This window comes from Rhizophagus irregularis, chromosome 22, assembly GCF_026210795.1.
Source record: "Rhizophagus irregularis chromosome 22, complete sequence".
NCBI lineage: Eukaryota > Fungi > Glomeromycota > Glomeromycetes > Glomerales > Glomeraceae > Rhizophagus > Rhizophagus irregularis.
The window spans coordinates 1,294,634-1,318,472 of NC_089450.1; the positions used below are offsets into that span (position 1 = coordinate 1,294,634).

General features: G+C 29.6%; 10 protein-coding genes across 10 annotated transcripts; 3 read left to right on the forward strand and 7 right to left on the reverse strand.

Moving 5' to 3' along the window:
• Window positions 1-286: 286 nt before the first annotated feature.
• OCT59_014542 (uncharacterized protein) lies at window positions 287-1,493 on the reverse strand (the record flags this gene model as incomplete). The annotated part of the gene is made up of 2 exons (XM_066150095.1): window positions 287-621; window positions 1,391-1,493. The coding sequence occupies 2 exons, from the start codon at window positions 1,491-1,493 to the stop codon at window positions 287-289; spliced, it is 438 nt and encodes a 145-aa protein (XP_066002300.1).
• Window positions 1,494-1,574: 81 nt separating this feature from the next.
• On the reverse strand, window positions 1,575-2,634 carry OCT59_014543 (uncharacterized protein; the record flags this gene model as incomplete). The annotated part of the gene is made up of 2 exons (XM_066150096.1): window positions 1,575-2,211; window positions 2,462-2,634. 2 exons carry the CDS (start codon window positions 2,632-2,634, stop codon window positions 1,575-1,577), a joined length of 810 nt encoding a protein of 269 aa, XP_066002301.1.
• A 5,823-nt stretch (window positions 2,635-8,457) lies between these two features.
• OCT59_014544 (uncharacterized protein) lies at window positions 8,458-8,799 on the reverse strand (the record flags this gene model as incomplete). The annotated part of the gene is made up of 1 exon (XM_025323735.1): window positions 8,458-8,799. The coding sequence occupies one exon, from the start codon at window positions 8,797-8,799 to the stop codon at window positions 8,458-8,460; it is 342 nt and encodes a 113-aa protein (XP_025190191.1).
• A 1,577-nt stretch (window positions 8,800-10,376) lies between these two features.
• On the forward strand, window positions 10,377-11,795 carry OCT59_014545 (uncharacterized protein; the record flags this gene model as incomplete). The annotated part of the gene is made up of 4 exons (XM_066150097.1): window positions 10,377-10,533; window positions 10,612-10,752; window positions 10,889-11,072; window positions 11,150-11,795. 4 exons carry the CDS (start codon window positions 10,377-10,379, stop codon window positions 11,793-11,795), a joined length of 1,128 nt encoding a protein of 375 aa, XP_066002302.1.
• Window positions 11,796-14,645: 2,850 nt separating this feature from the next.
• OCT59_014546 (uncharacterized protein) lies at window positions 14,646-15,603 on the reverse strand. The gene is made up of 4 exons (XM_025312319.2): window positions 15,380-15,603; window positions 15,267-15,313; window positions 15,134-15,204; window positions 14,646-15,062 (listed from the first exon to the last, which is right to left on the reverse strand). The coding sequence occupies exons 1-4, from the start codon at window positions 15,493-15,495 to the stop codon at window positions 14,934-14,936; spliced, it is 363 nt and encodes a 120-aa protein (XP_025190189.1). The 5' UTR covers window positions 15,496-15,603; the 3' UTR covers window positions 14,646-14,933.
• Window positions 15,604-15,723: 120 nt separating this feature from the next.
• OCT59_014547 (uncharacterized protein) lies at window positions 15,724-17,892 on the reverse strand (the record flags this gene model as incomplete). The annotated part of the gene is made up of 13 exons (XM_025312318.2): window positions 15,724-16,010; window positions 16,082-16,106; window positions 16,171-16,316; window positions 16,392-16,428; window positions 16,500-16,550; window positions 16,619-16,701; window positions 16,791-16,950; window positions 17,011-17,094; window positions 17,157-17,203; window positions 17,294-17,369; window positions 17,459-17,559; window positions 17,648-17,730; window positions 17,804-17,892. 13 exons carry the CDS (start codon window positions 17,890-17,892, stop codon window positions 15,724-15,726), a joined length of 1,269 nt encoding a protein of 422 aa, XP_025190188.1.
• A 322-nt stretch (window positions 17,893-18,214) lies between these two features.
• Window positions 18,215-19,371, forward strand: OCT59_014548 (60S ribosomal protein uL29). Its single transcript, XM_025331018.2, has 5 exons — window positions 18,215-18,288; window positions 18,460-18,596; window positions 18,664-18,850; window positions 18,923-18,948; window positions 19,035-19,371. The coding sequence occupies exons 1-5, from the start codon at window positions 18,286-18,288 to the stop codon at window positions 19,087-19,089; spliced, it is 408 nt and encodes a 135-aa protein (XP_025190187.1). The 5' UTR covers window positions 18,215-18,285; the 3' UTR covers window positions 19,090-19,371.
• On the reverse strand, window positions 19,092-19,804 carry OCT59_014549 (uncharacterized protein). Its single transcript, XM_066150098.1, has 4 exons — window positions 19,681-19,804; window positions 19,490-19,605; window positions 19,379-19,427; window positions 19,092-19,306 (listed from the first exon to the last, which is right to left on the reverse strand). The coding sequence occupies exons 1-4, from the start codon at window positions 19,746-19,748 to the stop codon at window positions 19,243-19,245; spliced, it is 297 nt and encodes a 98-aa protein (XP_066002303.1). The 5' UTR covers window positions 19,749-19,804; the 3' UTR covers window positions 19,092-19,242.
• A 105-nt stretch (window positions 19,805-19,909) lies between these two features.
• On the forward strand, window positions 19,910-21,609 carry OCT59_014550 (uncharacterized protein). Its single transcript, XM_025312317.2, has 8 exons — window positions 19,910-20,317; window positions 20,380-20,456; window positions 20,536-20,621; window positions 20,697-20,781; window positions 20,846-20,891; window positions 20,968-21,037; window positions 21,107-21,350; window positions 21,431-21,609. The coding sequence occupies exons 1-8, from the start codon at window positions 19,969-19,971 to the stop codon at window positions 21,494-21,496; spliced, it is 1,023 nt and encodes a 340-aa protein (XP_025190186.1). The 5' UTR covers window positions 19,910-19,968; the 3' UTR covers window positions 21,497-21,609.
• OCT59_014551 (uncharacterized protein) lies at window positions 21,555-23,810 on the reverse strand. The gene is made up of 5 exons (XM_025308929.2): window positions 23,574-23,810; window positions 23,282-23,467; window positions 22,819-23,202; window positions 22,622-22,742; window positions 21,555-22,519 (listed from the first exon to the last, which is right to left on the reverse strand). Exons 1-5 carry the CDS (start codon window positions 23,754-23,756, stop codon window positions 21,597-21,599), a joined length of 1,797 nt encoding a protein of 598 aa, XP_025190185.1. The 5' UTR covers window positions 23,757-23,810; the 3' UTR covers window positions 21,555-21,596.
• Between the last annotated feature and the right edge of the window lie 29 nt (window positions 23,811-23,839).

Below are 23,839 nucleotides of genomic sequence, written 5' to 3' on the forward strand. Positions count from 1 at the left end.
TATTTAGTTATAGGAAAACTATATATTACTAAAATTATTATAAATAAATAGAAAAAAATTCAGCATTAAAACTTCAAGTTTAGGAACACGTGGCCGCAATTTACATGTCTCTGGGCCACATTATATAAATCTGACTAGAATTATGATAAATATAGTTTTAACCGGTTAACCAATTTTCAAAATCCTTTAACCGGTTAACATTAACCAGTTCCAATCCCTAATAAAAACATGATAGACATGGCTTATATTATATATAAATGTTGCGCCACATTTTATTATATAAATTCTATCGATCACCTGCTGCAGGATGAACAAAATTCATACGACCAATAGAATCACCTCTTTGTCTTGGTTTCCAAATTTTAGTTTGATTATTATAAACCCATTGAATAGGAAAATCTGCATATGTAGTTTGTTTTGCATTTGGATATTTAGTATTAGCATCAAACCATGCAGTAAGAGTAGATTTTTCTATAGTAGAACATTTAATTATATCTTCTAACCATTCATTATCTTGAAATAATACTCTATATTGACCTGGAAGATGAACACATAATTGTATAACATCAGGTTTTTCATTATGTAAACGATAATGAAATATTCTCCATGAAGCTTCTGATGCTGAAATATAGCGAGCATCAAGATATAAATTTATTTCATCATTCACAATTTCTACAGTAGCATGATCATGACCTTTGTATACATATTTAAAAAGATATTTTATAGCAGTAATTGATGAACAAATTTCCACAATTATATTTGGTTGTAAGATAAGGATTATATAGTACTACCCAACGATTATCTAACTTAATTTTATTTACTTCTATAGTTTGATTGTTATTTCTTCGTCTATAAATAGGATAACCATCTTCATTTTCTATAGTATTTTCCTGAAAATTTCGTGGATATCTTTTAGAGCATTTTCCATCTTTCATACATGGAGCATTTAAATTAAGTATACCACATGGTCCATGCATCATTGTTTGCTTAACAGTGTTAAATGTATCAGGATTACTATTTTTATTAGGAATTTCAGCTGATATAATTGCATCATAATCTGCAACAGTTTTAGGTTTATAAGGTTGAGCAAGAATAAGAAGAACATGAGCATGTGGTAATCCACGTTTTTGAAATTCTATTGTATATAAATAAGCTAATACTTTTCCAAAAATATCTTCTTTTAAAATATCATTAAATATTGCTTTTAATTTCATATTAAAAACACGACTAATTAAATCAGGATGATCTTGTGCAGTTTGACCCAAAAGAAGAGCATTTTGAATTTCAGGCCATTTTGGATTGCAAGTTATTGTAATAAATAAATCAGGTTTTCCAAATACTCGTACAATAGCCATTGCATCTTGATATAATTTATGCATTTGTCGAGGACCTCCAGTAAAACTTGATGGTAATATAATTCGTTGTCCTACATTTGTTGTTCTATCACCTGAAATCATTGCATCTTGAATTCCATTATATAATTCTGCACGCATTTGTTTTTGATTAAATCTTAAATAATTAAGACGTGTATGTTCTACTATTGTATACATATCAACAATCCATTGTTGAAAAAGTCAACCAAAATAATGTAAAGTTGTTGCTTCATTAGGATGACCAATTTGAAGTCGATAGGCAAAATAATTCATTGCAGTAACATATTTTTCATCTGTTTCATCATTATCACTATAAATTTCTAATACTTCATTATTATTACCATGTATAGAAATATTATCATTCTTATTATATATAGGTATTTTAGGATGCCATCCATCTTCACCTCTAGGAAACATAAGAACATAATGAAGTGGTGTATAAGCACAATGTAGTTCTGAAATCTGCTTTATATTACCTTCATGTGGTTGTAATACAATATCTCGATTTTGGTGTTCTATTTCTTGTCCATTACCTATCATAATAGCTGCAACTTCTGATGCATTTGGAGTATTATAACGTTGAGGATCCTTTGTTCTATTATTAGTAATTACTAATTTTAAATCTAATGAAGGATTATGTTTTAACAAATTTCCAGCTTGACGAAATTGATTAACATATGGATTAATATCATGTAACATTTGTTGTAATTCTCCAAGAATCATTGGATCAAGTCCAGGCATTATATTTAATTTATTTTGTATTTCATGATCAGTATCATAAATATATATTTGAGCAAATTGAGGTTGGGTTTCAGAATTGGGTGATAAAGAACCAATTCTATGATACATTTCTCCATGCAAGTGATAAATATTCAATAAATGGGCAAATTTTACGAATAAATTCAAGAGATTATCCAAAAAATTATCCTCACGTTCAAAAAATATTGGCACAGAAAAATTAACTATTGTATTGCCCACGCGAAATTTTAAATAAAAGAACTCTCTTAATCTAATACGAAAAGTATAAATACCACTGGTACCAGTCAATTTTCGCTCCTATTGATGTAGAAGATAAAGCAGAATTATACATTCTAATATTTTGTCTAAATGTACATAAGCGTGGATCAGTTCCAGTAAGAAGTGTATTAAGAGGTAATGGTAATTCTTGAAGAAAAGGAAGTATTACTTTGCCTTTTGCACAGCAAATACTAAATACTGGTAATTTTACTGATTTATTAATTCTTTCATCTAACCACATCATAGCTCCACACTCATTACATTTATATGTGCTTTTGGAATTAGTAATAATTCAATAATTTCATCAGTAACTTCTTTTGTTCTTTTTGATGATGCTGTATTTTCTTTTTCAATTCTCCTTTTTCGCTCACGATAAGTTTGTTGATGGTCAGCCTGAAAGTATTTTTTGACGTTCTCTAAGTATTTCACTATTCATGTTATTTATATTTTAAAGTTTAAATTAATATAAATTGTAATTTTTTTTTGGTACAGTATGGCAGGAATAAAATTATGCTGAATCTCCATCTCTCGCTTCATTTGTCCAAATGTTGTCATGATTTTGGCTATTGTATGCATTCTGGTGTTTTTCATTCAAACGCATGAATGGAATACTCGGTAAGATACACTATTATTATTATTATTATTATTATTATTATTATTATTGGTTTTAAATTTTCTTTTAAATACAACTCTTAGGATCATTACCGAACAGTAACAGCAAAATTGAACCAGAACTAATGTGTCGATTAATGAATGATAACTGAATCAGAGATATCATTACTTCTAGCGCTCATATGAAAGGTCTTAAAAATCATCCTATTATTGGATCACTATCAGAAAATGACCAATTTGCTTCAGATAAAATGGAAAGGTTTTGGCTAAATTCAAAAAATATCCTGCTTGATTTAATGATCGATTATTATATTGCTACATATGAAATGTATAATTTCCGAAAACCATCTGATGCTATAGAGCAAGATGTGATAACTATTCATGTAAAAATGGATAAATTTGGAAGATATCGTATTGGATCTGAGATGTTTGGCTCCGCGTTGTCATTTTGACACATAAAAAGTTCATATGTATTAGCCAAATTCATAACGATTGATGGAGAAGTCGATCATTATCCTGGACAAGTCCAAGCATGAAATTGACTTGCCAAATGGACCTACTGAGCATTATTTGGCTTTTATTAGGTAGTACCGACCAGCAGACATAGCAAATATTCGGTATCATTTTAGTATTGATGATACCAAAGAAACAGAAACATGCAATATTGAATTATGAAAACCAGATTTTTTTCCTGAAAGTAGGGATTGTATTATTCCAGTACACAACGCTAAATATAAAATTTCTTCTAACCGCAACGCAACTGAATATGGTAATTTACAGAATTTTTCTTTACAATAATTGTTTAACAAATTTTATGGAATTGGTTATTTAATAATAAATAATACGAATAAATTGATTTACAATAATCTTTAACTTCAGTGTTTTCTTATTTTACTTATATGTCATTATTATTTATTGATATTAATTACAGCTGATTGCAAAATTGTATGACCACCCTATGATTTTCAATTTGAAAATTTGATATTTTGAATTTTTCAAGAATTAGTAAAAAAGCAAGTTTAAATACCTATTTTAATAACTTTAACTCCTTAAAATTAATAAAGATTTTAAAGTAATTTATTTATATTGAATCATATGATATATTTCTATTTTTACTGGTTTTTGAAAAATTGAAAATATCAAATTTTCAAATTAAAAAGTTATAGGGTGGTCTTACAATTTTGCAATCAGCTTTAATTAAAAAATCGGTTAAAAATTGTCAAAAAAGTTTTAAGTCGATCGTTGTTATTAATAAAAATCGATAAAAAAGAAGTATTGGTCGATTTATGGATTTTTTTATGTTACAGCTCAACCAAAAATTGACCAAAAATCAACCAGTTAATTTATGCTGAAATTTTTCCAAATTTATAATTAGCCAAATGGGTGACGAATCACGTGATGATGATGACGAACTTTTGACGAAAGGTATTAATGCCGAAAAAAATGATTTTGACCAGTGAGGAGTAGGCCCATTAGCAGTAGCAACCTGATTAGACCTATTAATAAATAAAGATAATAGAATCTTAAGTAGAGCACCAGGGAGCTTTAGGTGTTCCAGTGCAAATTTAAGCATATTAAGATCCACAGAATCGAAGGCTTTTGATATGTCTTGGGATAAGATCCATAAGGGATTATTATTAACCACAGAATCATGGATAATAGATTCTAACATGATATAGGATCGTGACAGAAACCAGGCAGACCGGCAAAATTGCCACCTTGCAACACATGATGTTTGGCTAAGACTGGAGCAAGGCAATTGTACAGCAGTTTGATCATTGTTTTACGAATAACTTCCAATAAGGTGATAGGTCTGGTGTTTTTAAGTTGGCATTTCCATTTATAGGGCTTGGGAATAGGAAAGACCATAGCTTGCCGCCATAAGTCTGGAATATCAGCAGTACCAAAACAGGAATTAATCAAATTTAATAATAAAGAGAAAGCATGTGGTCCTAAATATTTCAGCATCTCATACGAGATCATAGATGGACCGGGAGCTTTGTCATTAGGCATGGAGGCAATAGTAGCTTGCCATTCATCCATAGAAAGTGGATCCAATAAAGAATCATAGATTGAAGCATCAACTGAAGCTATGGCATTAGCCCAGCATTCAGATAAAGCTGAAGGTTCAATGGTGAAAGGTAAATTAATAGGAACATAATTTTGAAAATGATTAATAGTTTCAGACATAATGTCTTTCACAATCCAAAACTATATGTCTCCTAGTTCGAGATAGGGCCGAGTCGATAAGGAAGAAATATCAGACTCAAAGTTATCATTACGCCTATCAATATGGGCAGTAATAGACACTTCTTGGAATTCTCTTTCTTTCAAAACATGCAAGTCAAAGAGAGAAGAGTATAGAGAAGTAAAGGAATCAGAAGTGCAAAAAGCCAGTAAATCCGGCAAAGGAGGAGCATCTATAAAAATATTTCTATAGCAGATGAAGATGGCAATGAGACGCGGGAGATAATGAGACCACTTAGATTCATAATCAAAAGAAAAATCTTCAGGCCGTCTGGTAAAAAACTGTATTGTAGCAGTAACTTTAGCAACGAAATGGTAATCTTGGGTAAGCAAACCCAAATCTTTCAGAACCTTGAGAGTATATTGATTGGAGACCTGACTATTGGGGAGGGTCTTCATCACAGCTTTGATGATCTGGGAATGGAGAAATTCGCATTTGCGGTTTATATGCCAAGAAGTGAAAGTAGACAACGTAACATCACCATTGAGAGGTAGAAACAGAATCCAGCTTAAAAACATGACGATTACGTTTAAGCTGTTTAACACGAGCTTGTTTGGTAAAAGACAAGATCAATGATGCATCAAAATAGGAGATAACTGGATTATGGTTAGAGGTACAAATATCATGAGCATCAAAGATCGAAGCAGTAAGTGTATAGCTCTTGAGCATAGGACAAGACCAAATATAATCTATACGGGTAATTAAGTCTTTTTGGTGGTAAGTTTCTAGATAATCAGAAAAATTGTGAGGAGTATACTCCTTGAAAGCAGATAGTACATTAATTTGTACATATATTTGGAGGCGGTCTGTGATTGATTAATAAAAATGGGATAATATTTATCCAAATGCATATTAAAATCTCCACAAACAGCGTGATAAAATTGGTACTATGGGCATTGTCCAAGAGTTTTATAAGATGTGTGATAGTTTGAGATCTAAGAGCAGGATTATTAGTTGGAGGTATGTAAACCACAAAGATTCGCAGCTTAACAGAGCCTTTAAAGTCTTTAAAGTACAAGTCTACTGAAAGAATATGGGATGAGTGTGATTGATAAGTTTGAATATGAGAGGTCAAAGAGCTGTGAACAAATAAAGAGACACCTCCCAAAGCTCACGCATGATGGGAAGTATCTAAGTCAGAGCTGATAACTGTATAATCAGTGATGCGCCTGGCCAAAAATTTCATACGTTTGGAAGGAAAAAAAAACTCTTTTCCGAATACATATTTTTACGAAAAATTTTTGCAAAAATTTTTTTAAAAAATTCGTTCTTTTATTATAAAATTTTTATTAAAATGCCTGGAAAGACCGAAATTTCACCTATTATCACTTCCAGATAGCCGACACTATGTCTGAAATATTTTTTGACTGTGCTAAAATGGCTTTAGCAAACTTCATTGAAAATGGATTTCTACAGACAATGTTTTCTAAGTCTGGTAATGGTACTTTAGATAAAGCTACCCTTCTGATGACTACTTTCGGCGATGGTGCCAACCTGAAATACTTTGCCGAACAGTCCAAGGCAACAAATATACAACCTATAACTCTTTCGTTAATAATATCTATAGCCTCTTATGCTGTGGCTGCAGGGTGGAATGCCTATAAAATGGCGCTTTACAATAACAAAGAAGAAGCATTAGGTCTATCCAATTTGGATGATTTGGATGATCAAGCCAGAGATTGTGACACAGATGATATAATAGAAAATACGCCAATAATGCCTACACCAAATCCAGTTCCAATATCACAGCATGAATTACCTGATGTGGTAATGACTCCTGTTGATCAACTTGTTACAACCAAAATTCTACGGAAAGAAGAGATAAACAAATCCACATGTGTCACAGATGATAAACAAGTTAATAACCAATCAACATTGAAAGGTAAAAATTACCGGAAGAAGAAATCACCAGCTAACAAATATCCACACCCACCGTGATTGAAGTACTGACAGGATATGAAGTATCAAGTCCAGAAGAAAAGGAACGTATCCGCGATATAAAAGTATACGACATTCCATATACCTGGTCTACTGAAAAGATAGCAGCAGAACTTAAACTTTGGGACAACTCTATTATGCTCTTGATAAAAAGACAGCGACCCTTAGGGTCAAAATAGCATTGCGTTGTCCTCATTTTCCTTGCCACAGTTCAATAATAATTGGGCTATGAATTTAGGAGGTATTACACCAGTGCGATGGTTCCCCACAAATTGGAGTCTCTGTGAAAGAAAATAAAGAGAGAAATTCCAGGCTGTAGTTTATGACATTCCGGAAGAAGTTACTACATGCACCTTGTGGAATGATTGAAAACCTACTACTTACTTATGCGAACTTGGGGCCAAGTCGTTTAAGATTATACAAACAGGTAAAGGTAAGAGGAAGCTTGTTGGATATTTTGAGAAATGGGAGGCTGTACACAAGGTCTTAGATTACCATCAAGTTTTAAGCTTGGAAGGGATCAAGTTGTCATGGTGTCAACACTCTACGCCTAACCTAAAGAAAGTGCCCTCAACCAAAGACCATTCTGGAGGAAGAAGGATGATAAATCCTCATCCAAAGCTCCTAATACAATTAATAAGTTGAAGAAACCCCTGGGCCAGAAAATGAAAGCATCTGAGAAATCGGACAATTTGAACAAGAAGGCGAAGGGTGGTAGTAGTATTAATAGAATTTAATTATTTCTACTAATTTGTACTTGATATTAGCATAACCAAATCAATTTATGTTTAGTACCACAATTTCTTGGAAAGGGAACTTGTTCTCTCCACTTTTGTTTTTTTTTTACCTAGTGTGTTCTCCTGTCTATTAGTGGACGTGCTTGTAGATAGGTCTTTTTTTTCAAGAAGTTAGGGTTGGCCGCCAGCTTCTCTGGTTTTCGATGATAGGTTTTTTAGTACAAGTTCTGCCAACATATGAGTGTCTATGACACCACAAAAAGAAATGTTGTTCAAATTGAAAAAATTTGATATTTCAGTTATTTTAGTTTGGCCATGATATGAGGCCATTGACGTTAAAAGTAGCAATATTAAAGGAAAGGGAAGAAGTAGGGGCAGATAATTGAGGAGTAATAAAAGATTGTTCTAAAACACTATTGTCTAATTCTAAATCTACAGGATTGGGCAGATTATGCACAAAGGAATCATAATTAATATTGTTGTTAATCATTAAGTCACAATGTAGAAATTACGGGGTGTAGAGAATATAGAATTATTTGGAAGAAGCGTCAAAGACTCCTTCCATGGTAGATCTATCACAAGTAATAGAATCAATAAAGCGACCAATGTAAGTGGTGAGTGTATCGAGCTTTGAATTAATATTAGCATAAACAGAGTGGAGTTCTTGAGCTTCATGATCATGTGCTTCGATACAGGGAGAGGAAACATTTGTTGAAAGCAAATTGTTTGGGATCAAACCAGAAGGCACCTGAGAATCATCAAGCAAATGTTGAGATGGAATAGAAATTGAAGGTATAGACTGGATAGAAGGACTGTTTTGAGGTATAGGAGGCGGCTGTGAAGAGTTAGAATCAGGATGATCAAGTACCATCATGGTTTATATATTTGACAACAAATTTGCAAAATTTGAAGAAATTCTAATCACTAGTTTTTTATTCTTTACACTTTTTGTAATTCTGATTAAATTCTGATTATTTTTTTCGCAAACTGTATTTAACTAAAATGTGCTAGTATATCATAAATTAAAAAAGATAAATATAAAATTTATAAAAAAAATGTAATTTATTTAATAAAAATTAACAAAAAATTACTATTAAACATCATTCAATAAGTATAAAGTGTATTTGAAAAAGTTTATAATAAGTTTCAGTTCAAAAATTTATTGTATAAAATTTTCATAATAAATAAATGCTTATATACTTTATTTGTAAAAAAAATGATAAAATGTATACTGCTCAAAAAAAAGTAAAGAACCAGCTTTTATATAAAGTTTTTTTTGTAATAAGTAAAATTGATTGTTGAATTAATAAAAAATTGATTGCTATATTTTATGGTTTATTAAATAGGTGCTTTCTATTTGTACACAAAGTGTTCAAACATGGGTTTCCAAAAAAGTAAATTTCCTATACTGATCATTTAATGTTGGGCAAAATTAAATTTAATAAAATTAGGGAAAAAAAAGAATTTGTTAAATAATCAAAATTGGCAACTTTGACACTTTAAGTAAACTTGCAGAACAGACAAAAATATGCATATTGCATGTTCCTTTTAAAATTATATTTATTAAAAAATTTTTTTTACATAACTTTTTAATAAAGTTACGTAATACATGTATGAACACCTTGTGTAAATTAAGAAATTTTCTATTAAATAAATCAGATTTTAGTGAAAGTATTTAGGTATAATATAACATTAAAAAATTTGTTTATTATGTTTTATTTTAAATTAAGTTATTTATCAAAGTTTGTAACATATTACTGCAAAGTATTATCAAAATAAAAAAACAGTCTGTAAGTTGCACACATTTAACAAAGATGATTGGTATTTATTAGTTATTTACAAAATATTAATTAAAAAACAAATTATTGATCTTTGAATTCTCATTACAATAAAAAAAAGTTGGTTATCTCATTGATTTTGATGATACTCTGATAAATAATTTTGTTTAAAAAAAATGAAGCATGTTATATTATACCTAAATACTTTTTATTAAAAATTCGATTTATTTAATAACCATAAAATATAGCAATCAATTTTTTTCAGAAGTTCATGAAATTTTTAGAGTAAGTGCAATTCAATTCGATGATTAATTTTACTTATTACATAAAAGACATGCTAATTATTTAAAAAAAAAACTTGAATATTTTCATAACAATTATCGCTGGTCCTTAGTTATTTCCAGGTAGTATAGTATAAAATTAAGATGAAATCTGTGATTAAAATCAAATGTAAATTCATTTTTTATATAGTTTATTATTTAACTTCTCTCTGTTTAACCACTATGACGAGGTCTCAACTTCCAAATGATGTGGGTGACCTTGATCATTTTATCATTTATGTACGTGACGTTATCTGATTGCATCATACAAGGGCAGCTAACATATGTTAACCTACCAGTGAATTGAAAGATCAGTCATACTTGCGTATCTGTATCTCCAAAAAAATGAAAAAATGAATGATAATGAAAAGATTAGTCAAAAAGCAAATATTAAAAAACAAAGTTATATTGTTAATAATAAATCTGATATAATAATAAGTCTTGATGAACAATTTGCTCAACCTATTGAAAAAAGAAAAAAAATCTACGAATTTAGAAAATATAAACTAAGTGAAGAAATGAAAAGATTGTGGATATATGTTAGACAACCAGTTGCTTAGTTTATTTATATTGCCAAAATCGATAAAGCTGTTGAATATCCTAACAAAATATTAGAGGAAGGTCTTAGAAATAAAGATTTTAATCAGGGTCTTAAAGTATCCAAGTTTGCTTATAAAATTAATCATCTATATAAATTGGTTAACCTAATAGACTCTAAGCAATTAAAAAGTAAATATAATATATCTCTCCTGCAAAAGTATACTTTTATTAGTCATTATCCCAAGTTAATAAATGATATTATTAATTTATTATAGAGAAACAAATAGAATTATACTGATCATAAATATATTACATGATAATATAGTTCATCATCCATTAGGAGGTGGTTCCTACGTATTCAAAGAAAAATATATTGATTACATTTTAGAGCACGTTCCTAAGTCTGATGTGAGAATAAGTATAGAAGCACAACCAAATGGTTCTCCACATTTTGGCATAATAGTTACTTTTTTACTTGCTTTTTCGTTGGCCCAACAGAAGGCAAAAACGTAAAAGTTATATTAGAGTTAGTAGATATCGCAATCTCCAAAGAACATTCTTTTAATAATATAAAATATCAAAAAAGTCTTTCTTATACTAAAGAAATTGATAAACATATTGATTATTACAAAGAATTGTTAAGAAAATTAAATTCTTACTCAGGAGTAGTTTTTATGATAAGAAAACAAAGTGATTTCAATTCTCATCCAAGAATGTCAGAAGTAATTAGTACAATAATTAAAGAGAGAGAAAAGATTGGATTTTTATTATCTCCCAAGTCTAAAATCATAGCTTTAAGTGTCGCATATCCACAATACGGATTGGCTGATAAATATGAAAAAAAGAATATCTATGAGGGAAATAATAATGTTATTTCTTCTTGTCCAAAATTAGAGTTCAACACTCCTCTAAGAAATTTTGTTAAAGGAGTGGTATATTTTGAAGACAATAAGGATGTAACAGTTCCTTATTCTTGGGTCAGAGTAACTGGTAGGGATTATGCTGAAACTTACCAAGAGCAAATTCTTTATAAGGGAGCTTCTATTTTAAGGGTTAATGTTACTGAATTGCCTTTTATACTTTACAGCCTCTTAGTGATTGACTGGTCTGACTTCAAGTTGTCAAAATCACTTTATATAAGTGAAGGGGCTTATGGATATTTGAAAGAACAAGATTATGATTATCTTATTGACTATAGTAGTTTTAAAAGGCTTTTGGTGACAGCGGACTAAATAAACTATATGACGAAACGGTTTTATGGCTGACAGAACCTTATAAGTTATTTAGAAGCTATAGTATTTATTATTTCATCAATATTTCGTCAATTTATTTAAACGTACTTTACTAAAAATGGCCAATTTTTTGAAATACATTTAATACATTAAAATGTTTTTATTATATTTTTGTTATTATTTTGTAATTATATTGTATCTAGATCTATAAAAATAACTTTGATATTATTTTAATATTTTAATCTTAAAAATACCTAAAAATTTTATAAAATAATTGTACAATTGTTTTGAAAGCCATTGTATCTAGATCAATAAAAATATTTCAAAAAATTACCATTTTTAGTAAAGGATGAAAACAATATTGTTATCAAGCTCCAGTAATTAGTGGTAAGAAAGTTCTCTCTGAACTAATATGATGATGTTAGTGAAACTTTATTAATAATTCTTCATGTTGTACTATAGTATTCAAGCACATAATTCTTTATACTAATAAAATGTTTACTTTTTCAATGATCCATTATTGTTAGGGATGGGATTAGTTCGATTATGTAATTTTGAGCAGTTTTTGGAACTGATCCAAATTTTGTGGATTTTGAACTTATAAGAAAGGCCTCGGATATCTAATATAAAAGTCATAATGGACTTTTGACCAAAAACACCACTTTTTGCTGAAACTCAAAAAATCGTTTTTTGTAAATATCTCAGCATCCAGTGATTCAATTTTAATGAACATTTTTTATTTTGTAGCCCTCATTTAGCTCTATAATTAAAAAAAAGTTCATCAAAATTGGACCACTGGATGCCGAGATATTTACAAAATCGATTTTTTGAACCCTGAAAAATGGGCCAATCTGCCGAAAGTGTGACTTATAACCTATTTTGGAGATATCCAAGGTCCTTTATAAGAGCTAAAAATCCTATTGGGAATAGAAAAATACATACTTTTACAATAAATAAAAAAAAAGAAAATTTATGTCAAAAACTATTTTAAAAATGAACTGAACTGGTTCCAAAAACTGGTTTAAAATATGATCAACATTAATTGTTAACCAATCAAATTTTTTTTATTAACATATGCTCTATTTGTGTCTAATTTGACATATATAGCTCATATTTTTCTTAATAGAAACTGAAGCGGAACTGACGATGAACCGAAATGGAATTGGACGAATTGTTCCCATCCCTAATTATTATTACGAAGTACCTAAGTTTAACTTGCTTGTATGCATTAACGTCAATTTTACAGTCATCATCATAATATCTCTTTTTTATATTGTGAGATATTCAATTATAAAATTAAGGCAAAGATTATGCAGTATTTTGATTTATCTTTATTTAAAAATTAATAAGGATTATTGTAGTAAACTTTCTTTGCTCAAGTTCTAACCTCTTCCATTCAATTCATCCTTTGAAATACAAATAATTGAAAATTAAATAATAAAACAAAGTTAGGGCACTGTCAGATATTACCTAATATCACTTTAATATAAGAACTTACCCCCCTCCCCTAGGTAAGATATGTTATATATAATTCCTTATATAGTATTGTATGTAATCTAAGATCTTTATTTACCCCCCTTCCCTTAAAATATTAGGTAATATCTGACAGTACATTACACAGAAGCAAACATCAGTCACGTGACAACTATTTCGTAATTAGTATCTGGGACAGAAATTCGCATATAACTGTTCCTGTCATACTATATAATTCCTAGGATAGACGTCATGCCTAAGACAAGAATTTGATAGAAGATTACAATTATGAATATTTTACTTTTTGCAAAGGATGCAAGAAAAAAATGTTAAAATTAAATAATGGCAATTATATATATATATATATAAAGTTTTACAGGTTGAAAAGTGAAAAATCAGTCATCGATTGGTAACAGTTGCTTGGACCAGAATCTATTGGAAAATCTCATTTGAAAGCGATCTATACAAGTAGACCATTAAGTTCTTTTATTTCTAAATCTTCATCTACTATTACATCAATGATTTCATTTAAGCAAGGTATGTATAATATTGTGTTTATTAAATATATTTTAGATTAATTGACTGATTGATACCTATTTTTCACTTTTCGACCTGTGTTTTCGATGTTCTGATAAAAAATTACTTGCAATTTCTTCAATTCTAAATAGTTTCTAAAAAATTAATATTTAAATATTTATACCATATTTAAGGAAAAATGAATAATCAATGATATTTAACATATTTCTATTTGAAATTGACAAATTTTCCATTATAGCCTTAAATTGCCCTTAAAATTATAAAATTGGTATGTATTTTCACTGGCGTTTATACTGCCAGTATCATGTGTGAATCATATGATATGATGTAATACTAATGTAATATTGAGGCTTTTGTTAAACTTTCTTAACTACCTTTCCTCTTTCTCCTCTTTCCCTCTCTCCATTTAACGTCATAATTACACTTATTTGTTTTTATCCTTTCCTTCCAAATTTAACTCATAATATACAAATCATGAATAGCGAAACTGTTTTAAATAATATGATACATATGAAATAAAACTTCAGGTTGGCAAATTTTAATAGTTTTTTTGTTAAATTTGCGTTGACTCTTTGATGGTTTGAATTCATCTGAAATATAATAAAAGTTAATTGTCTGTAATTATCTGATTTATGTTTTTAATTTTTAATTAATATTAATTTACAAAATATATATATAATTGTACATTTGGAAATTAAAAATTTCTATATTTTTAACTTTTTTTTTTCAATAAAAACTCTTGTTAAACAGTTAATACTAACTTTAAAATTTTTCTTTTTTCTATTTGCTAACTTCCTTATTTAATTTAACTTCACAACACTTTTTTATTAATAAATTATATAATCATTTATAAATTACGTGACAAGTAAGCGGGATTTATTCAAAGTATTGTTTATAGGCACAATTTCCACCAGAGTGAAGTTTATCCTCAGATGACTTAGTTTACAGTTTTATATTCGTATTACTTTCGATTCTATTATATAATATCTTTGTAACCCTTTATTTACTCTGAAATAAAAATAAAAATATATATATATAATACCTCCCTATAATCACACCATTTGGGATTTTAGAGAATGACACAAAAAAATTCCTTTAACAATTCCCCTTTTAGTTCTTGCATTCCTTTTAGTTCTTATGTTCTTTTAGTTCTTGTGATTTGGGTTCATGATCATGTTCCTCCATTAAACTTATTGATTGTCTTTGCAGTTCTTCAATAGTGATTGTATTGTTTTTATCATTTCTATCTGCTTTGACCTATATTTTAAACAAATAATTTTGAATAAATATAGATAGATTGCAATATTTATAGTGTTCATTAAACTTACCCTTGTTTCACTTTCGGATGCCAATTTTTCATTCCATCCCGGAGCTGATTCAATTGGGCTTTTTCCTTTACCTTAACAAAAGAAGTAATTATTATTTTTGAATATTGTACTATTTTCATTTTATTTCGCTAACCTTTCTGTTTTTCCTGGCTCCAAACTTTCGGATCATCAGACATATGACTACAGAATAAAAATTGTTGAAAAAATCATGAATAAAAAATTACAATTCTTTAAATTCTTTATTACCTTCCAACAGGTAAACAAACACGTGAAAATTTGTAGGAAAAGTGACGATATTGCATAAAAGAAGTGCTTGCGAACATTTGACGTGATCTCAAAAGTAAACCCATTTTATTTTTCATTTTTTTTTTAATTTTCACATACAAAAATACGTTCAATTTATAACATTTCTACTCCTTGCACTTATGATGTAAAATCGATATTTCTTTCTAAATTTGACTAGAAATTAATCTAGTAACTTTAGTTATTTTATGATGTAATTAATACATAATTTGCGGCAAAAATCCAAGCACGTGATTTACTTATCAAGCTAATCGTATTTTAGTATTTTACATATTGTATTTAATAAATTATTTAAATTTTTGAGCTATTAATTTTGCAATTGTAGATAGTTGAATATTTGAGGTTCCTTCATAAATAGAACCAATCTTCGAGTCCCTGTAAAATTTTTCAACTGGAAAATCCCTTGTAAACCCCACACCGCCCATCCATTCGATAGCTTTGGATGCAGTCTTTTCGGCGACTTGAGAAGAATATAATTTTGCCATAGCTGCTTCTTTAATAAAATCTTTCCCTTCTTGTTTCAATCTAGCTGCGTTGTATGTCAATAATCTAGAAGCTTCTATCTCAGTTGCGACTGTAGTTTGTATTACAATAATTATTAAATTATATTAATTTATAAAGCAGTTTAAAAATATTGGATCTTACCTTGAGCATATTGATGTTGCATACCCTTTAAAAATAAGATATTAGCGATGAACCAGAATGTTGAAAGAAAGTCACATCGATAAACTTACCTGGAATTCACCAATTAATTTGTTAAATGCCTTCCTCTGAAACATATAAGCTAAAGCATAATCATACACCCCCTGAGATAACCCTATCATTTGAGCGGCGATACCAATACGGCCTTCGTTGAGAATTTCAATTGCGTATTTATAGCCTTAATGTTTGAAATATTAAAAATATGTCATCATATAAACATCAAATCGAAAAGGACATTTCTACTAAATAATACCTTTGCCTACTTCTCCTAATACATTTTCCTCTGGCACCTAATTTTATAAATTGGTCTCAAATAAGATTATTCCAAATAGAATATATTTTCTTATTTATCATCCTATACCTTGACATCATCAAAATTCACTGTACAAGTCGAAGAAGCTCTAATACCAAGCTAAGTAATTTTCAAAATACAGAATTAATTATATTTTATATAAAAAAAAAACCAAAAGAAGTGACAACCTTAGATTCTTTTTTGTCAATCTTAACTCCCATGTCTTTCTCCACTACAAAACATGTAATTCCTTTATATCCTTTTGAAGGGTCTAATAAAAATCGTATGAAAATCATTAACTATTATAAATAAACGTTTACCTAAATTATAAATAAGCATTTCTTATAATAAGATGATTACCTAAATTAGCGAATACTAAAAAAATTTCGGCTTCTCCTGAATTAGTGATCCACATTTTTGAGCCATTGAGAATGTAATATCCATCTTTTTTCTCAGCGCGAGTTTTTAACGCGAATGCATCACTTCCAGCTCCAGATTCGGATAAACAAAAGCAGCCAACCTAACAGAAAAAATACACTTTAATATTTTAACATATAAATACTTAAGAAGTTGTTCTTACCTTTTCAGTTGCAAGTTGAGGTAAATATTTGGTTTTCACAAAATCATTACCATACTTGCGAAATAATGTATTAACAAGTGTATTCTAAAAATCAACATAAATTAGATGATATGAATATAATTAATTTCTAAATAAATAAAACTTACCTGAACATCACAAATAACACTAATAGATGGGTCTACTTTTGCAAGTTCTTTTTACAGATATACACGTATAATTAGAATAGATCAATCAAATGTTAAACTTTCGAAACTTAAAATCTATATAATGAATAAAATTTTACCTTCGACAGCCAATATAGCAGCCAGAAATGAGCTCCCAGTACCACCATATTCGGCTTCAGTTTCTATTCCCATAAGCTAAAAAAATCCCTTCATATTAGTAAAATTTAAAAATTAGAATTATTATAATTATTAACTATCAAAATAACATATGATTATAAACGAACCCCTTGTTCAAAAAGGCCTTTAAGAATTTCTGAGTCAAGGTATTCATTTTCGTCCATTTTAGGCACAAGAGGTTTTATTTTATGTTCTGCAAAACTTGCGACTAATCAAAATCGATTTTACAATGTAGTGAATTTTAATGGATTATAAAAAAAATAGATTAAAAATAAAAAATAAAAAAAATGATTTACCTGAATCGCGAATACTTTCTTCTTCTTCAGATAAAGTATTAAGTGACGATAATGTAGAAGCATAACGAAAGGGTGCGACTAGACTAAAGGACCTTTCATTAAATTAGTTTATAACAAAAAACGAACTTTATATAAAAGCTTATCTCTAATACGTACTTTGATCTCGCAAACCTACTACCAATAGAAGTAAAAGATGAAAAACTTTGCCTGAAAGCTGAAGAAAATTTATTTCTTGCAATTGACATTTCGAAAATAAGAAAACAAGAAATAATCAACTGTTTTTTTACAACTACCTAGCGCTACCCCAAAAAAAAGCACTGGTGGCCGGAATTATGCGGAATTATGCATAGTCACGTGAACATAGCGGTGACAGATAAGGTGTGACGAATAAGTTTTTATCAACTCGAAAAAAACAATAAATATAAACAATGAAAACACTGAGGGGTGTGACGGATGTGATGATTTTTACATGGTCACGCGACCAGTGCTTTTTTGGGGTAACGCTAGGCTAGATTTTTTTTACGGGAAATTGATTAAATTGATTGGTGATGATAAACAAAGATCTCCATAGGGTGTGATATTTTGTTAGAAAAAATTTTTTTTTTTCACTCTCAGAATAGCAAAAAAGATTATTAATTATGGTGAGCCATCCATTCAACAAAAATAAAAATTATATTATTAGCTCCTAAGCAAGAAATCTTCTTTGTTTGGATTCAATTAGAAGGAACTCATCTATTAATTAAAATAAATTGGAATCGTGAGTTATAGAAAAAACTATGATAACCTAATGCATTATTATTTATTTCCAATAGCCTCCTGTTAAAGCTTACGAACTTCGCAATAAAAATAAGGCCGAGGTTAATAAACAGCTCGAAGACCTTAAGCAAGAACTCGCCGGTTTAAAAGTTCAAAAAATTGCAGGCGGTGCAGCCTCAAAATTAACTAAATTGTAGGTAGAAAAAAAAATACACCGATTGCTACACACAACCAAATTAATTTATTGATAATTTACATAGGCGCGAAGTTCGAAAGTCTATCGCACGCGTTAACACTGTAATCTCACAAAATCAACGAGATGTTCTTCGCAAAGCTATTAAACAAAGACAAAAAGATCAACCTCCAAACTTAGTTAATTACAAAAAATATAAACCTCTAGATCTTCGACCGAAAAAAACTCGTGCTATCCGTCGTCGTCTAACAAAAGTAAGAGATTATGATGATTAAATAATTGAATCTTTACTAATATCTTAATTAATATTGTTCTTCTTTATATAGTATGAGGTTAATAAGAGGACTAAGCGGTAAAAACTTTTTTTAGTTATTTTATTATTACATGAATATATCAATCAACCATATTCTTAACGTTTTATTATTGTTGTTGTTACAGTGCTCATGAAAAAGCTATTCATTTTCCTCAACGTAAATATGCTGTAAAAGCATAAAATTGGTAATGATTAATGTATTTATTTTATTTGGATAATTACTCATTCGGATAATTGTAATGCAAATAAATCTCAAGCTAAGAAAATAGATGAAAAATATTCTTTCCGAATTTTCTGAATACACTTTTTTATTTTTGAAAATGATTGATTTTATTAAACAGCAAAGTCGTCTTCTTCCTTTAACCTTCGCAAATATTTGTTTACGATGTATAAAACTCTTAATGCAAATAAAATAATTGTGTTATTAAATAAATTATTAATAAAAATTTCTTTAATTTATAATACTTACTCGTCTATATTCTTGTTACCTGGTCGAAGATAGAGTTTTTTACCGTCACCTATTATTATTTGTTCGGTTGTTACTAACAAAATTTTTACTATACGAAAATATATTACGTACGATAAATTATATTGATAACTGGATCCTCATTTGGATCAGAAAGGACTGTTGTATTAATAATGGCATTCGGATTCGCAAGCCGAGCTTTGTCTGTCATAATTCTTGCGAGAAAAAGTCTAACAGATAATGAAAATAGTTAAAAATTAATAAGTAAAAAATTCAATATATTATACTAAGTGTATTTCATCCACCTCGAAGACTTGGCAGAAGGTGAAAAAGGAGCAAATTTTATGTCGACTTTATTTATATACTTCAGCATTTCGTATAATATCAAATGAATAAAAAAAATTATTGTTGATATATCGATATCGATACATCATAATTCAGTGCACCATGATGATCAAATAAACGTTACGTGTTTCGCGTTCAAACGTGTACGGGGTAAAGTTAAATTAACAAGCTTATGTCGTGTAACTTTGAGTTTAATAATTAAAAAACACTTTTTTTGAACAAAATATTTTTCAATTTCACATTTCACGATGAATATATCTATAGATTTTTTCCTTCGTATTCTAGCTCTCTCATTTTTTCACCCTTCCTTTGTTCTTATATTCCTTCCGTACTTTTATTCTATAGGCTACGGCTTAACTACCCCTGAATTTTTTTGGGCTAGCATATATACAAGTATCGTATGCTTTTTTTGGTTGTTGGGTTATTTAAGTTTAAAGAGTAGAAACGGTTGGAAGACAATTAAAACAAATTGGGATGACGAAGTGGTAGTTGTCACTGGAGGTTCAGGTGGTGTCGGCGGCCTTCTGACCGAGACATTGGCGATCAGGAACGTGACAGTGATCATACTGGATGTTAACCCTCCTGAAATTGAACATGGTATGTAATTGGCTAAAAACGTAATTGTTTATCGTATTTAACCTTTCTTTGTGTTCATTTAGTCAACGTAGAATATTTTCAATGCGATGTTTCAAATTATGAAGAGGTTCAACGCGTTGGTAAAGATATAATAGAACAAGTAAACGTTTTTAGTTAATTTATATATACATATTACGTATATGTACCTTATTTTTAACACTTTTTTATTTCACCTTAAGTTTGGTAGTCCAACAATACTTGTAAACAATGCAGCTATTGTTAGAGGAAAAACTATTCTTGATGAGTCGATACGTGACATAACAGAGTAAATTTAAAATATTTGGCATTATAATTAATATTCATAAATTATTATTATTGAATCGATTCGTTTTATTTGCAGTACTATAAATACAAATTTGTTATCTTCCTTCTGGACCACAAAAGTATTTTTGCCAGATATGATTAAGAATAATCATGGTCATATTGTAAATATATTTCATTATTTATTTTAAGTTCTAAACATTTTTACTAAAATTATTTCAAATTAAGGTAACAGTAGCGTCCTCACTTGGATATACCGGATTGCCTCAACTAGGTAACATATTTCAATTTATTAATTTATTTCAAATTATATATACAATTATATATTGAAATTTTATTTAATTTCAAAGCTGATTACTGTGCTAGTAAAGCTGCTTTGATTAGTTTCCACGAATCACTTCGATATGAATTGGATACTCGGTAATCTTAATATAATTTTATATTTCTTTAATTTTTTCATCAAAAGATAAATTTTTTTTCTTGCATTAGCTACGACGCCAAACAAGTTCGCACAACTCTTGTATGTCCTGGTGAAATTGAAACTGGATTATTTGATGGTATCAAAGTTTCATTTCCATTTATTACTCCCCGTTTAGCACCATTAGATGTGGTAAAACTAATTGTCACTGCACTGGACAAGAATGAAGGTCATATTATTACTACGCCATATTATGTTTATTTAATGTCTTTATTGAGATTTCTTCCATCATTTATACAAGATCTTGTTCACAAGGTATTTATATATCTTTATTTGTTACAATTATTAAATGATAGAATAATTAATGCTAAAATTTCTGCTTTTAATTTATGAAGTTTCTCGGAGCTAATGATGCAATGAAAACATGGAGGGGTAAAAAAAGTATTAAAAAAGACCAATAAATTTATATCTTGTTGATAGTGATGAATTTACATTATAAATACTTTTCTAAGCATAAAATTTATCAAAAAATAAATTAATAAAAATGAATTTTTATTCATATTATATATCCACCACTCTCTTATTGAATGAAATAACTCTCCCTCTGCCAGTTTGAGCATTAATTTCTTCCTCAACCATCCTGTTAATCGCATTTATATAGGCTTTTGCACTTGCCGTAACTACATCTAAATCTGTACCATTTCCAAGATACACAGCATTAGATGACTTTTTCGAATCTTTAGCTTCTCCATTTTCCGAATCATCAACATCTCCAGTAATCCTAAGACTAACTTTACCCAAAGCATCCATTCCTTCTGAAACAGCGCGAACTTCATAATTTAACAACCGTATTTTTCGTTGTACTAAACGTTGTATAGCTCCAAATACCGCCATGATAGGACCACTACGTCCAATAGCAGCATCGACAAGTTCTTTATTATGTGAATTATCCTTAAGTTTAACGGTTGCTGTTGACATGTCATGAGTACCAGAGACAACCTGAATTGATTGTAATTCAAATCGTTGTGAATCACCAGAAGAGACTCTATCTGATAATAAGGCCAAAATATCATGATCTGTAATACGTTTCTTATTATCAGCCAAAGCTTTAAATCTTCCAAAAGCTACGTTAACATCATCCTCACTCATATCGCCATATCCCAATTCTTCGAGACGCGTGCGGAACGCATTTCGGCCTGAAAGTTTGCCCAATACTAAATTTACATTGAAGATACCAACATCCTCTGGACGAATAATTTCATAAGTTAGTTTGTTCTTAAGTACGCCATCTTGGTGAATACCCGATTCATGAAGGAAAGCATTGGCACCTACAATAGCTTTGTTAGGCTGTATTACCATTCCAGAAAGGGATGAAACTATATTGGAAGTACGATATATTTGTTGTGTATTGATTGTATGATATACCGGATAATAGTCAGGATGTGTATGAATGTTCATTATAACTTCTTCGAATGGAGTATTACCTACGAAATAAAAGAATATGTTAAGAATTCTTCATTTTAAAATATATATATATATATATAAAATAATATAGCGATAATAACGATAATAAATAAAGTACATACCGGCACGTTCGCCAATGCCATTGATGGAGACTTCTATTTGTCTAGCACCGTTTAAAATACCAGATAAAGTATTGGCAGTAGCTAATCCCAAATCATCATGACAGTGAGTTGACCAAATGACCTAGATTAAAATAAAATAAAAATGAATAACCAATAAAATACATTCCAAATTAATAAATTGGAATAAGAAAAAAAACCTTATCCGATCCACGTGTATTTTTAATTAAATATTTGATTAATCGTCCATATTCCTCTGGATTGCTATAACCAACTGTATCTGGTATATTAACCGTTGTTACACCTGCCTCAATAACTTCTTCCAAGACCCGACAAAGGAAATCCTTATCGCTTCTTCCAGAATCTTCACTACTAAATTCCACATCATCACAGAGAGTCTTAGCATATGCAACCGCAGCTGCGGCACGCTTTCTACATTCATCACGATCGAATTTTAGTTTATATTTAAGATGTATGTCTGATGTAGCAAGAAATGTGTGAATTCGATGCAAAGGCGCGTGTGATACAGCTTCATAACAACGTTTGATGTCTTTTTCAGCAGCACGAGATAGTCCAGCTATAATCTAAATTGCGTATATTATCTAGTGAATTTAAAATATAGCATAAATTATATTCTGCTCGTGTTATTTAAAATATACTGACCACAGGCTTGCCTGTTTTTTCTCTACCAGTCATTAATGGACCAACTTCCTTCGCGATACGAGCTACTGCTTCAAAATCTCCTTGTGAAGCAATAGGAAAACCAGCTTCAATAACATCAATTCCAAGGGCGGAAAGGTGCCGAGCAATTTCAAGTTTTTCTTCAGTCTTGAGGGTAACACCAGGTGACTAAAGAAATAATTTTACCAAATAAACAAGAATAAACTTACTATATTGTTTAATATTATTAACAATATTATTGAGTTTATCAAACATTTAGTATTTTCCAAATTACCTGTTCCCCATCACGTAAAGTCGTATCAAAAACTATTAATTTGTCCTTTGATACTTCATGGGAAATGTAACGATATTGTTTTAAAGTTGGGGCTATTGTTGAACGATTTATCGTTGCTAGTTTTTTAAAAGGTAACTGTTTTGTCACTGAGGAACGATAAAAATTAAAACTTTTCGCAAACATGGTTTATATCCTTATTTCCGATTGAAATCTGAGTTTATATATGTGATTCTGACTGAAATGAGTCATAAAATGCAATTGATAAT

Bases quoted from the DNA above. Each gene is read 5' to 3' on its own strand.
- OCT59_014546 (XM_025312319.2), bottom strand. From the start codon at position 15,495: ATGAAAAATAAAATGGGTTTACTTTTGAGATCACGTCAAATGTTCGCA. The intron at 15,205-15,266 runs GTTAGCGAAATA...TCTTTTGTTAAG, and splicing joins GAGCCAGGAAAAACAGAAAG to GTAAAGGAAAAAGCCCAATT. The intron at 15,063-15,133 runs GTAAGTTTAATG...TTTAAAATATAG, and splicing joins CATCCGAAAGTGAAACAAGG to GTCAAAGCAGATAGAAATGA.
- OCT59_014548 (XM_025331018.2), top strand. The intron at 18,597-18,663 runs GTAGGTAGAAAA...TAATTTACATAG, and splicing joins GCCTCAAAATTAACTAAATT to GCGCGAAGTTCGAAAGTCTA. The intron at 18,949-19,034 runs GTAAAAACTTTT...TTGTTGTTACAG, and splicing joins GTTAATAAGAGGACTAAGCG to TGCTCATGAAAAAGCTATTC.
- OCT59_014549 (XM_066150098.1), bottom strand. From the start codon at position 19,748: ATGCTGAAGTATATAAATAAAGTCGACATAAAATTTGCTCCTTTTTCA. The intron at 19,428-19,489 runs GTACGTAATATA...AAATAATAATAG, and splicing joins AGTTATCAATATAATTTATC to GTGACGGTAAAAAACTCTAT. The intron at 19,307-19,378 runs GTAAGTATTATA...ATTTGCATTAAG, and splicing joins GGTAACAAGAATATAGACGA to AGTTTTATACATCGTAAACA.
- OCT59_014550 (XM_025312317.2), top strand. From the start codon at position 19,969: ATGAATATATCTATAGATTTTTTCCTTCGTATTCTAGCTCTCTCATTT. The intron at 20,892-20,967 runs GTAACATATTTC...TTAATTTCAAAG, and splicing joins TACCGGATTGCCTCAACTAG to CTGATTACTGTGCTAGTAAA. The intron at 21,038-21,106 runs GTAATCTTAATA...TTCTTGCATTAG, and splicing joins CGATATGAATTGGATACTCG to CTACGACGCCAAACAAGTTC.
- OCT59_014551 (XM_025308929.2), bottom strand. From the start codon at position 23,756: ATGTTTGCGAAAAGTTTTAATTTTTATCGTTCCTCAGTGACAAAACAG. The intron at 23,468-23,573 runs GTAATTTGGAAA...TTATTTCTTTAG, and splicing joins CTTTACGTGATGGGGAACAG to TCACCTGGTGTTACCCTCAA. The intron at 23,203-23,281 runs GTCAGTATATTT...TACGCAATTTAG, and splicing joins AAAAAACAGGCAAGCCTGTG to ATTATAGCTGGACTATCTCG.